This window comes from Chelonia mydas, chromosome 11 (genome assembly GCF_015237465.2).
Source record: "Chelonia mydas isolate rCheMyd1 chromosome 11, rCheMyd1.pri.v2, whole genome shotgun sequence".
Lineage (NCBI taxonomy): Eukaryota > Metazoa > Chordata > Testudines > Cheloniidae > Chelonia > Chelonia mydas.
The window spans coordinates 31,055,082-31,068,333 of NC_051251.2; the positions used below are offsets into that span (position 1 = coordinate 31,055,082).

General features: G+C 43.8%; 1 protein-coding gene across 9 annotated transcripts in view; it reads right to left on the minus strand.

Annotated features, from left to right (window-relative positions):
• Positions 1 to 13,252, minus strand: part of ACVR1 (activin A receptor type 1) — a 121,922-nt gene that overhangs the window by 10,481 nt on the left and 98,189 nt on the right. For all 9 annotated transcript variants that reach the window (XM_037912246.2, XM_043525160.1, XM_043525158.1 and 6 more), the window contains one exon: positions 9,033 to 9,230. In XM_037912246.2, the coding sequence (XP_037768174.1) occupies positions 9,033 to 9,230 (198 nt within the window). The remainder of the gene's footprint in view (positions 1 to 9,032; positions 9,231 to 13,252) is intronic.

The window sequence follows — 13,252 nt, forward strand, 5'->3', positions numbered from 1 at the left end:
TGAAATATAAGACAAAGATTGCCGAGAGACTGTAAACTAACTAGGGTATCTATTCAAAAGCAAGAGAATGAGCTGCAGTGAGCTGGTGAGGCTGTATTAGGCATAGACTGCAGTACTGATCACCAGGCTTAAAAAAGAAATCTTCTAATAACTGATTGAGTGCTGGTGTGGCCTCGTGAGGCATCTGTACACTGCAAGTTAAGTTGAGAGAAAAAAAAAATCTGCTAATGTTGTGTCCTTCCTTAAACTAATCAACAACTGAAAGGGGGAATGTCAGAAAATACTGTGTCACCGAAACAGTCCTTAGCAGATAGAATAGTTTACTCAGTATTATAGGAGCTGATAGTCTTTATGAAAAGACTAGACTAGATCAACAGTTACAGAATGGATGCAAGATCTGCCATACTGATCAGAACATTAAGCCCAGCATCCTGCCAATACAAGTTCAGAGCATACACAATTGAAAATTGCTTCCTGCCACCTATGACACAAGAGCAGATTAGCTCTACCTTAACACTTGGCACATGCTGTCAGTCATTAAACTTTGACAGTGGTTCCCAAACTGGGGTGCGCGAAATGTTACAGGGGGTTCTCGGGGAAAAATTCCCTAATGGTGGAAAGAGCTGTCCCTAGGGACTGCGGGCAGCACGGGGCCAGAAGCCCGGAGCCCCTGGACTTCCAAGAACTAAGCAGATGAAAGCAAGCATATCTATCACACTGAGGATATTTAAACGTCAAGACTCCTTATAAGAAATGGAAAGGGAGGTGGATATTTTTTGCGGTTTTTAAAATTAAATAGGCAGCTAGTATTGTTTTTAAAATTATTATGAAGAACAAGTTTAAGCTTTGTTGTAACATGCGTGGTTTGCCTGGACTGCTCAAGACCTGAATGCTTGTGTAGGAGGAACTCTTTGAGTTGGCTTCTTAAATACCTTCATGCTGTTTCATATCTGATATTCCTTGATGAAACCTAGGAGCCTTGTCTTATAACAGGCTTATTCAAAGTGATACAAGTTACGAAAGTGAGATCTTGGAAGAGTGCTGCCGTTTTCATAATGTAATAAAAATACTTTATTGATAAATAATAATTAATAATAGTGTGTAATAACCATGTCATAAAAACAAACATTATGTTTCCAAGCTTTTATAATTTATATTTCAGGAAAGGAGAAAATCCCTGGAAATATTCATTTTTAGGAGGGGGTTCATGAGACTTGACATCTTAGTGAAAGGGACTCACAGGTTGTGAAAGTTTGGGAACCACTGAACTAGGAGCATGTCTATATGCTGAGTGGGGGATGTGATTCACAGCTCTAGCTGCAGCAGTGCGAGCTGCAGGATGGGCCAGCCACCATGTACGTGCTCATCTGAGACCATAGCTACATATGCAAGATGGCTCGCTCATCTTGAAGCTCGCTCCTCCACAGTTGTACTATATTTTTAGAGCGCTAGCTCAATGAGAGCTAGCCCAAGTATGTTTCCTTGAACCAGGAATCATACTCCCAGCTTGAAGCGTAGACATACCCTACATAAGCTCTTTTACAAATCCAGCTACATCAGCTCTTTTACAAATCCAGCTACATCATTTGACGGACCACCTGACAGCGACTTCCACGGTTACTATGAGATAGGAATAAGAATTTCCTCCTTGATGTTTAACATTTAAAACATAAAAATGAGAGGGATTACTTATGGCGCTGGAAATAGGAGCTACTGTAATATAGACCAACATTCTACTCAGATGGGAAGTAATAGTGTATAGTAATAGTGTAATAATACTCAATAGAAACTAGTAATTTTTCAAATTTAAACACTTAATATATAATACAACACTAAGGTCTATGAACCTAAAAAATACCAACGTAACCAATTAAGCCAGGTTAGAATTAAGATGGCAAGGAAGAGTTCAGACAAACTTCAAAGTAGAGGTTGCTTACTAGAACTCGAGGTTCTTCGAGATGTGTGGGCCCTATATGTACTCCATACATGAGTACACATGTGCCCCAGGCATCTGAGTCCAGTGATCTTAACAGCAGTGTCCATTGGCCCGCACATAAGCAGTAGATCTCCTCATGGTCCCAAGCAAGGGTATAAGAAGCAGTGCAGATCAATACCCTCTCAGTTCCTCTTCTTACCGCGAATCCAATCACATCTGCAGCCCTCAGAGGGAACGGAGGGCGGGTAGAGGAATACAGATAGGGATCACACATTTCGAAGAAGCTCCACTTACAGTAAATAACCTCCACTTCAAGTGCTGGTCCCTATGTGTATTCCACACATAGGAGATTGACAAGCAGTTATCAGATTGGAGATAGGTGCGAGGAAGCCACCATACATGCAGCACCACAGATCCCACTGCTGCACCTGCAGCAGAGGCTTGGACTAGCGCACAGTGCCTAAGCAAACATATAAGGCGCTCCCGGTGACTGCTCTGCATAGGGACCTCCTTCAGGGATGCCACCTGGTAGCAGCCTGCACTCTCAGAGTGGGTCGATATACCATCAGAAGGCAGGATGCAAGCTAGTCTGTAGTATTTTATAATGCAGCCAGAAAGCCACTTAGAAATCCTCTGAGAGGATATAGCTTGACCATGGGATCTCTCTACTATTGTGTCAAAAAGTCTTGGAGACTGATGGTCTTACTTCTTTGCAAGGAAAAGGCCAATACACACCTGACATTGAAGGAGCAAAAGTTTCTTCTCTTTGGAAAAAGGACAGGTAACTGAATACACTGGCTAAGGTAGAATTCTGCAACAACCCTGGGTAGAAATTTAGGATGAAGGTGAAAGGATACTTTGTCCTTGTGTAAAGGGGAGGAGGGGGGAAGAAATCTGCCACGAGTGCTCCAAGTTTGTTGATCCTCCTGGCCGAAGTGATGGCCACTAGAAATGCCACCTTCAAGGAGAAGTGAGACATGGAACATGCTGCTAAAGGTTCAAATGGAGGTCTTTTAAGCTACGACAGCTCAAGGTTCAGATCCCATAGTGGTGTGGATTTAGTGACTGCCGGAAAAGGCCTTGATGAGGCCCTTCAGGAATAGTGTCATAGTTGGTAGGTAAAACAGAGCACTCATCTACTGTGGTGGGGGTGGGGGCACCACTAACAGCTGCTGGGTGGACTTGTAAGACTGATTGTACTGTATCCAGGTGGAGAAACATTTCCATTTAGCCAGATACCCAGAGTAGGAAAGAATTGACCGGAACCTGTTATATACAGTCTGGACCGGGAATAAACAAGAACAATCTGCCTCAGATGCTCATCCAAACACTAGGCCATAAGGTGGAGAAAGCCCAGGTTGGGGTGTTTGACCTGCCCCTGTCCTGTGTCAGGAGTTCTGTGAAGGTTTGGATCTTGATTGGAGGGTGGACTAACATGGTCAGAAGCTCTGGGAACCAAAACTATCTACGCCAGTAGTGTGCTAGGAGAATGAAGACATTGGCTCTGTCATGATGCATCTTTCTCAGCATCTGTAAAAGCAGGAAAATGGGAGGAAAGGCATATCTGAAATTGCTCATCCACAACAATAGGACAGCATTGCCTTGGGAGTCATGACCTATGGCTCCCCTGGAACAATATATAGGGAATTTCTTGTTTGTTTGTGATGCAAAGAGATCCCGCATAGAGGTGTGCCCCAGCACATGAAGATGTCTGTCAGAATGGAGTTGTGGATTTCCCGACTCATGGTCCACCACAAAATGCCTGCTGAGGTTGTCTGCTAAGGAGTTGTGGATACCCAGGAGATAGGTCACCTAGATGGTGATGTTGTGACTGATGCACCAGTTCCAAAGCCTGCCTCCCTTCAGACAAAGCAGCAGAGATCTCACTCCTCCCTGTTTATGTAGACAGTGGTGATATTATCTGACATTATGTGGGTTTGGAGGGTGGAAGTGAGAGGAAGGAAGGCCTTTGCATGCAAAGGTCAACTACCCGCAGCTCTAGGATGTTGATATGTAGGCTGGCCTCCTGCGTGGTCTATGTGCCCTGTGCAGTGAGACTGTTCAGTTGAGCACCCACCTCAGAAGGGATGCATCACTTACAATAGCGATGCTGGGAGTGGCAAAGGGAACCTTGTCTCTGTGTGACCACTTAGGTGAAGGAGCTGATGATCCAGGAGTTAATGTGGTCTTTGTTAGGTGAGTGAGCCAGGCAGGCAATGCAGATAAAGCCTGAAAAGGGGAAGGGGGGGGGGGGGGCAGACAAGTACACGCTGCCATATGACTTAACAGTGACAGGCACATCCACGTTGTAGTCGTTGGTCTGTGGGAAATCAAAGAAACTAGGTTGTGCATTGTCTAAAACCTTTCTACAGGGAGGAAGGCTCTTGCAGAAACAGAATCCAACGTTGCCTCAATAAAGTTTGTTGTCCTTGTAGGGGATAAAGTGGACTTCTCTGTTCAAGCAGGCCCCCAGGGCTTTGAATGAGGTATTGACTAGCTGATCTGACCTCCTGTTGAGAGTGACCTACCAGGAGCTAGTCAGTCATTGAGATAGGGAAAGACTATGTGGCTCTGACTTCTCATCTGGTTTGCCACCACAGAGAAAACTTTTGCAAACATTCTGGGTGCTGTCACTAGTCCAAAGAGGAGGACCAGAATAGTAAGTGCTTCCAGCCCATGATAAGCCATAGGTGTTCACCCCTTCCACAAGAGGTTCCTATGTCAAGAGCTGAGGGCCATGAACCACATCCCTTCTTGGAGAGAGGGGATTACTGATACCAACATGACCATCCTGAATTCCGATTTCCAAACGAAGATGTTGAGTTGCCAAATATCCAGTCTCTACACACTGTCCTTTTTGGGGACTAGGAAACACAGACAATAGACCCCTAATCCTTGAGACTGAGGCGGGCGCCTCAGTGTAATGAGGAGTTTGTTTCCTGTTGAAGAATTGCCTTGAGAGCGGTCCCTGAAGGGGGTCAGGAAGGGTGTTTGCAGGGAGGGAAGGAGATGAACTCTATGGAGTATCCCTAATGGATGGTTATGTCTTGGAAATTATGCATCATAATTAGCTCCCAGTTGCAGGCAAAACAGTGAGACGGCCTCCAAAAAGGTGACAGAAGGGGCAGGTGACATCAGAGATGTTTTAGTCGAGACCTGCTCACCATCAAAAGTGGCTCCTACCCACAGGCTGGGAACAGGTTGCAGTAGTAGAGGGGGATGAAACGCAGGGCCTCTGAGTCTTCTGTCTATTGCAGAAAGGCCCCACGGATTCTGACAGCAGAATGCACAAGTAGGAGGTGGAAGTGGTCTTGATTTAAAGGTCTGCCTTCTTGTTTGTCCTTGAGACCCATGTGCAGATCCCCAGGGAGCAGAGGGAAGACCCTGAGTTGAGTCCTTTAACAAGTGGAGAGTCTCATCAGTCTTCTCGTTAAAGAGGCTGGACTCAAAGGGAAAATCTTGGATAGTATTCTCCACCTCCCTGGGGAAGCCCGAGGATTGCAACCATGAATCCCTCCTCACCACAATACCAGTGGCTAAGCTTCTGGATGCTACATCTGCTGCAGCCTGAAGAACGGTTTTGGCCACCAGCTTGCCCTCCTCCAGAAGGGAGAAAAACTTGGCTCTGACCTCACAGGAAAGTTTGTTCTAAAAGGCTGCCAGCCTAGAGTAGTTAATCATACTTGGCTAGCAGGGCCTGGTAATTGGTCATGCAGAATCACAAGCCCACAGAGATCTTTCTCCCCAGGAGGGCCAGTTTCTTGGAGCCCTGGTCTGATGGGGTGGTCCTTAGGTATTGAGACCTATATGTTCCATAGCAGCCTGTACCACCAGGGAGTTGGGAGCAGGGTGGGAGAACAGGAATTCAGCTCCCTTTGCCAAAATGAAATAGCACTTCTCAGCCCTTTCAGGTGTGTGTGGGGGAGGGGGTAGAAAAGAGCACATAGGATGCTTGGGGATGTGCCAGACTAATCTCATTGGTTTCAAGATGGCCTTGTTAACTGGGAGAGCCACTTTACTGGGGCCTGAGGCTGCAGAATGTTCAACAGGCGATGATGAATCTCGGGCTTCCTCCAGTGAGATCTGGAGACCACTGGCCACTCTTTGTAGTAAGTCCTGTTATTGCTTATGGAAATGGAGACATCGGTACCTGTGGTTCTGGTACAGCATCTTCCTCCACCTCACACACCAACGGAACTGGTTGTTGGTGCAAGGAGAAAGAGTGGAAAGACTCCTAGGTGGGTGCTGGACATCTGGTATAGGGATCCCATAGTCCCCAACAGGGCCAGAAAGAGGGGCCAACTGTTTGAAGGGGATCCCATGGCATGGGGAACCATTGGTCCCAAGGGAGGCAGTGCTCATAAGCGTAGCAACCGTAAGTCCTTGATCACCTATCCAGGCTTAGGTCTCTGTGACGATGAAGGAAGCACCAGCTCATCAGATTTGTCCAAATCCAAAAACTGCTCCTTCTGTAATATCAGAGCCATCAGTACTGGGGTAATCCTGCTTGATAGTTGTAAGAAAGACCGCTCCTGGGACAACAAAGCAATATAGTCTTCTGGAATAGTAATGTCCCTCAGAAGGGCCAAGCTAGAGAAGAGGGGAGACTGCGGGTGGGGGAGGAAGATATCCTCTGGTGCTATATAGGTCTCTGTGCACCCCATGTGCAGGGTGTTCTGATGGTTGGCACCAATGGAACCAGTACACCCCCAGTCGTAGGGTGTTCTTCAGGCGGCTGTATCACTATCACAGAGTCTGAAGCTACACTTGTGGAAGGGACTGGAGAACAACGGCCCTTGTGCTTCAGAACTCGAATCACCAACGGAACAGGATCCTTCTCCCTACTCACCGAACCCTCCACCCTGATGTTTTTTTGGCAGAATCAGTTCTTTAGTGTGTATGGGCTCACCTGACCTTGAAGGGCTCAGGGAAGGAGTGTCTCTCTTACAGACAGTCCTCAACAGGGATCTGTCCTTGTGCCCATGAGAGTGTCCCTTACTCTTATGGGAAGCCTTGGAGAGTGTGTCTTTGGGCTTAGACACTGAGGGTTCCACTTCTAAGCACATACACAGAGGGGTGCTGCTCGTTTGATGAGGCCGATGTACAAGGGGGTCTTCCTGGGCCAGATCAGAAAGTGGCTTTAGCGCCTTCCCCATCAAGTCTAAGGTGAAACTCATGAGCTGTGTGAGTTCTTGGTGGAAACGAGCGACAAATGCTGCATGTCATTGAAACATGTGTCTCACCTAGACAGTCGGGACAGAGCTGGTATTAATTCCTTTTCTGTCAGTGACTAAGGCAGAAGATACAGTTTTGAAGATGGGTAGTCTGGGCATGGTCCCTGACTATGGGGAAGGCGTCTCCAGCCTGGGGAAAGCAAACTACACTAACCTAAAGAACTATTTACAATCTTATTTACAAGTTTTCTGAAAGGATGACACTGGATTCTGACTCAGACCATGCAGAGGTAATAAGGAACTGAGAGGGTGTTGACCCACACTACTACTTATATCCTCAACTCGGGAGCACGAGGAGATCTAATGCGCATGTGTGGGACAAAGGACATTGCTTGTTAAAATCTCCAGACTCAGGAGTATGGTGTCCATGAGTACCCACATGTGTAATGCACAGAGGGACCAACACTTGAAGAACAAACTTCTCACAGCTAGCTAAAAAAAGTTCCATATTTAGTTGAAACTATAAATGTCTTAATTGAAAAGTGGTATGAAAAGTTTCATTGTGCTATAGGCGGACAGTTTTGAGACAAACTATTGTGCAATGTGAAGATATACAGGCACCCCATTAACTACCACCAGTCCTGTTAACCATAACTATGAATGGCATCAGTCAGTTATATTGAAGCACACATTTTGTTCTCATCTTAATTTCCCTTGTGGTCTTGGGTTCGGTTACCTATTGCACAGTTGGTTAAACCACCACCCATCCAACAGAACTCTCACTAGGACAACTGGTAATTAGGTTTCCATTCCACAGTGTTCAGTGTTTAGAAAGAAAAATATGCAATTTCAGAATCTAAATCTCAACACAAGCTCATTGTAACAGATCAAATCTCAAGGCACTCAAGTGACAAATTGCAACCCTGAGTTTCCAAGTTTTGAGAAATAGTCTCTCAATCTTTTTTACTCCCTTTTTAAAAAGTTCATCAATAAAATATTAACCAAAAAATTGATGATAATTTTATATCCACACAGAGAATTTGTTCACAACAATTTCTTCAGTAACATTTTTTCACTTCTCTATTTAACCATCCCTTGTAGCTACCTCAACTCATCTTACTGGAGAGAACACATACCTTACTTCTAAGGCAGTGGTTCTCAACCTATTTACCACTGTGGGCTGCATATGCAGCTCCGTTAGGTGGGCCACATCCACACACTAGATATACTACCTGTATGGCCCTGAGGAAGTCACATGGGCAATAGCTGTGTGCTGATTGGGCCACAAGCAGCCCACAGGTAGCAAACTGAGAACCACTGCTATAAGGCCACAACCACATCACTTCATGGTTCAAAAGCCAGCTCTTGAGACACCAAAGCGATCCCTGCTCTATTCTTTAAGAGTGCAATGTGTTTAGCCTGATATACAGTAAGCATACCCTGGAACACATATCACTTCCCTTCTCTATATTGTCCTTTGGGTTCCCTAGAAGTTCTCACTGAAATACCTCAAGGAACTAAACATGTTTGAATGGGCTCCAGCATGGGGAGCAGAGTAGAGTTATCCTCTCAGGACATCAGAACACCTCTCGGCATTAACATTTCAGTATAATAGTTAAAATCATACATAAACCATCTTCAATTTGGAATTCAACAAGGGTTGCTTTTCACCATATCCCATCCGAAGTTGGCGAAAGCACTTTGCACATCAGATATGAGACAACATAAGTCCTTCAAAGTGGGTGAGAGTTCAGCCTAATACGTATCTGGAATACGAACACTTCAGAGGTACAGTATTTTCACGTTGCCCACTTAGTTCAACAGGAAAGCGTGCACTAGAATGGCAGATGCTTTTACTGTTTCCCTACCTCTCTTGAAAAAGCAGAGGTATGAGTCCTAAAAATAAATCCTCAAATACTCACCATTGCTAACCATACGTCTAGCTACTTCCCAGAGGACTAGTCCAAAAGCCCAGATGTCAACCCTTTTATAAGAGTCAAAGCAGTCCACTTGAATGGTTTCATCTAAGACTTCAGGTGCCATGTAGCGCTTGGTACCCACACGGGGGTTGTTCCCCACATCCAACTGATTAGTGCTTTGGGAATGCATAACTGCAAGACCTGAAACAAAGAAAGCAGAGTTGCTGTTAAATCATTTAAAAAAAAAAAAAAAACTCTAGTAGCACATGCAGTTAGAGACTTGAACTGTATACAAAACTTGGTACATATTCCAAGGACCACAGAGGTTTCTTAAAAACAAGCAACAGACAGGGTTCAATTGTCCAAAGAGCAGCTGTGTCAGCTCCAAACTAGCTGCCAAATATCAAAAATAGCCTGTTTGGCCATAGACTTAGACCAACTATCTCTTACAAGATTACTATTAAACACGTGTATTGCACTGTTATAAAATTTTATCATTCCAGGGATTAAGTGTTTGACAGCCACTGGATGTCACCGTTACTCTCTACACGTACAACCAGGCAGCCAGGAATCTTATTTAAAAAGAAAACAATTCTGCCCTGAGTCCAAATGTATTTATGGAACTTTTGGGTAGGCGGATACATCGAAACTGAGGGGGAAGAGAGCTTTCTTTGCAGAGAGAGGAAAAAATACTGCATGACCAATATGTATACTGGAGTAAAAAATAAAGCTGAAAAACAGCAACACATATGTAGGTCAGAAAGTAAACATCATCAAATGGGCCTGAGATGAGAACCACTCATCCTGGTTTATGCTGATCTCCAAACATTTAAGTAAAGAACATTATGTGAAAGACTAAATTATAGTAAATTTGGAAACACAACCCATTTTACCATGGTAAACAGGCAGTCACTCCAAAGTAAACAGTGACAGGTGCAGGACAACATTAAGCAATAAAACAGAAGACAGACTCTTCCTGACTCCCTTACCAAATTCTTCAAGAACAACATCTCCTACTTAAATTTAACACAAGCTTATTTAAGACAACTTGATAACGCTTTAACAGCAGACCCATAGAAGATTAAGTCACAGGATTACTGGATTCCTGAATATTCCTTCAAAACACGGCCTTTTTTCCACAGTAACAAGGTTTTGGAAAAAAAAATATATTTTTCTGCTGTTTAAATGCACTTCCAATCAATTTGGAGTTCCTACAAGAACTTGCACAGAACTAGAAATGTGCAATCTTGTAACCCCTTCACTGGCTAAGGAAGATAATACACTAAGTCTTTTAATCAGATAAAGGCACCTCCAGTCCTTAAGTATACATTCCCCCTTTCAGACAGAAAGACAAATTTTACAGAGCAATTTTCCTGACAAACTTTGAACGTGTCAGTACTTTGGGGGAATTTGCTGATATAACACTATCCAAATTGGACAAAATACAGATTTCTCTTATAAAAGGTTCAGTAGAATGACAGGTCAAGGGCTTAAGACTCAAGTTAGTGTTTTTCTACACTACAAAATGAGAAAGTGTTGCAACCAGATCCTAAATATGATGGTCTCTGTACTGTAGGTGGTATTTAGAGACCAGATGTTTCACCGTTTTAAGTGTACTTGCCTTCCACTTCAGGAAACCTAGGTGAACCCAAGTGCTACGCAGGGTCTCAATTACTGCCAGACTACTGATTTTGACAGGAAACATTTAAGGGAAAGATGGGAAGAGTTGGAACTGATGCAGCTTCTTGGTTTTGGACAAAAAAAAAAAAAAGTCTTATTTTACATCACTATTGGGATCATTAATGGCTTCCATACAGATATTCCATACTAAACATTGCTTGAGTAGTTATGTTATAACCTCCTCAATTTTCTTAGCATTTTTTCATCTTCTCTAGGAAGGTCAGTACTTGTTTCAGAACAGTGACATTCACTGCACTATTTTGTGTCCTGTACTATATGCAAGTCTTCTGCTCTTTTCTACAAAGCTATTGCAATGATTCATTGTGTATGTGGATTGCTTTTATAGTTCTCCCAAACTAACTACAAACTACAATTTTCCTAAATCCAGTAACTTGAATACAGACATTCATTAAAGTGAAGCCACCACATATACACTTGGATTTCTTTATTAAAAAAGGGATTATCTATACAGAAAGCATGAGGCTGTTTCCTACAATTGTAAAAAACCTGCAAGCTAGGTATTTCATTACCTAGTTCCAAAACATTCAAAGCTTTGATTTCAAAGGACTTTCCTCCCTAAACTTCTAGTTCATGTCCAGCCTAGATTAGTAGCAACTGAAACTTGTTACCATCAAACTGCCATTTGGCAATGAATTTATTAGTTCCCCATCCAGATCTTAGATGACAGGCGTAACCAGCAGAAAATGAGCACTCTTGAAGACACTTTCATCGGGAAAGAAAAGGACTGAACAACAATGAAGAAGTGATCCCACCAGTGACACCAATGTAGGGAAGACTGCACAGATATCGTCTCTGCTACAACTGTTCTATAAACAGAGCTGCTCAGCTTTGAGACAGTTTTCAGAGTTTTTCAGTCACACTGAAAAATGAGAGCAAGGGTGTGTGTGTACACAATTACATGTACACAATTTTCACTCCTGGGAAAATTCTGTGCAACTGCGACATGCAGAAAAGTGTCCGCCCCTCACACAGAATCCCTTTGCTTCCTTGCAGAAAATGGTTTCTGTGGGGAAGCAAAGAGAAGCTGCACCAGTACTCACTCACCCCTCCCCAGCAGCTCAGACTGTTCAGGTAGCAGGGGGAAGAGGTAAAATCACAGAGTGGCTGGGTCAGATCAAGCCCCAGAAAACGTCCCCAGCTGAAGCAAGTTTGCACCATTTTGGGGTTTGGGGGGAGAGAGGGAGGAGAGAAAGGTGTTTTGGCTGCATGGGAGTTGGGCAGACAGGGGGAGCAGCTCCCTGTACAGTGACACCCCCCCCCCAACTCCCTCCGTATCAGGAGCCCCCTGCACCCAGAGCTTCCCCATTGAAACCCCCCCCCCCCCCACCAAGCCCTCACCCTGCTGAGCCTCACCCCTGGCATCAGGAGCCCTCCATACTCAGACCTCCACCACATTGAGCCCCAACCAGCTGCACCTTAACCCCCCAGCACCCCCACCCACCCACTGAGTCCTAACCATCTTCACCATGCCTCCCCTTGCAGGATCCTATTCCTCCTGCACCCAGACCCTCACACCAAACCCCTGTGCATCCAGATTCCCCTCTGCACCCAGACCCCACACCAGGCTGCCCTAACCAGACTGCACTACACAGAACCTTGGTACTTTTGAGGGAATTCTGCACCAAAAATAAATAAATAAAATAAATAAATAAAAAAAAGACATTTAACTTCTGCAAAGTTCTGCATATTTTAATTGCCAAAATAACACAGTTATCACACCATTTTCAATTATTTGCGGACAAGTATTTTGAAATAAATTACCAAAATAATTGAAAATGGTGTGATGATATCGTGTTTATTTTGGCAATTAAAATATGCAGAACTTTGCAGAATTTTAAAAAATTGTGCACAGAATATTTTTAATTTTTTGGCACAAAATTCCCTCAGCAGCAAATTTTTCTTTTAGTTTACACAGTTAAGGAATTTCTTAACTGGATGCACTGGCAGATCTGAAACAGTGACTTGGATGGTAATACAATGCATAACCACCTGGTTCTTAACTGCACTTCTCTAGCCATCAGAAGCTACACTTCACTACAGTTCTATCTACACACACTATTGCTAAAAAGCTAGGCACAGAGAGAGACATCAGTGTTGGAAAGGAGAGGAATGAAAGAAAAATCAGATCAGAAGAAAATGAAGACAGGCCAACCATGCACAAAAGGACTCAATACAACCTGTAGAGGAAACCGCTGTTTTGGTTAATTCCCATTAGAGATAATGAAGGAAGAAGAGTGCTCCATAAATAGGTGGCCAAGATTTTCATATTCAAAAAGGCCATTTATTTTCCCCACTGGCAAAGTTAGTCGAACAGCAGCAAATACTTCTGCTCCTATCTGTGTAACATACACCCCCTCCACTATACCACTGAGGTCTCCAGATACCACTGCAAAAAGGTTTCATTTCACTTCTATGGTGCTGACTCAATAGTGAAATAAATGCTGCCCCCTTCTGGTGATGATTAAGTATTAGCTTAAAAATGAACTCTACAAAACAGAATTTAAAGATGTGTATTACTTATT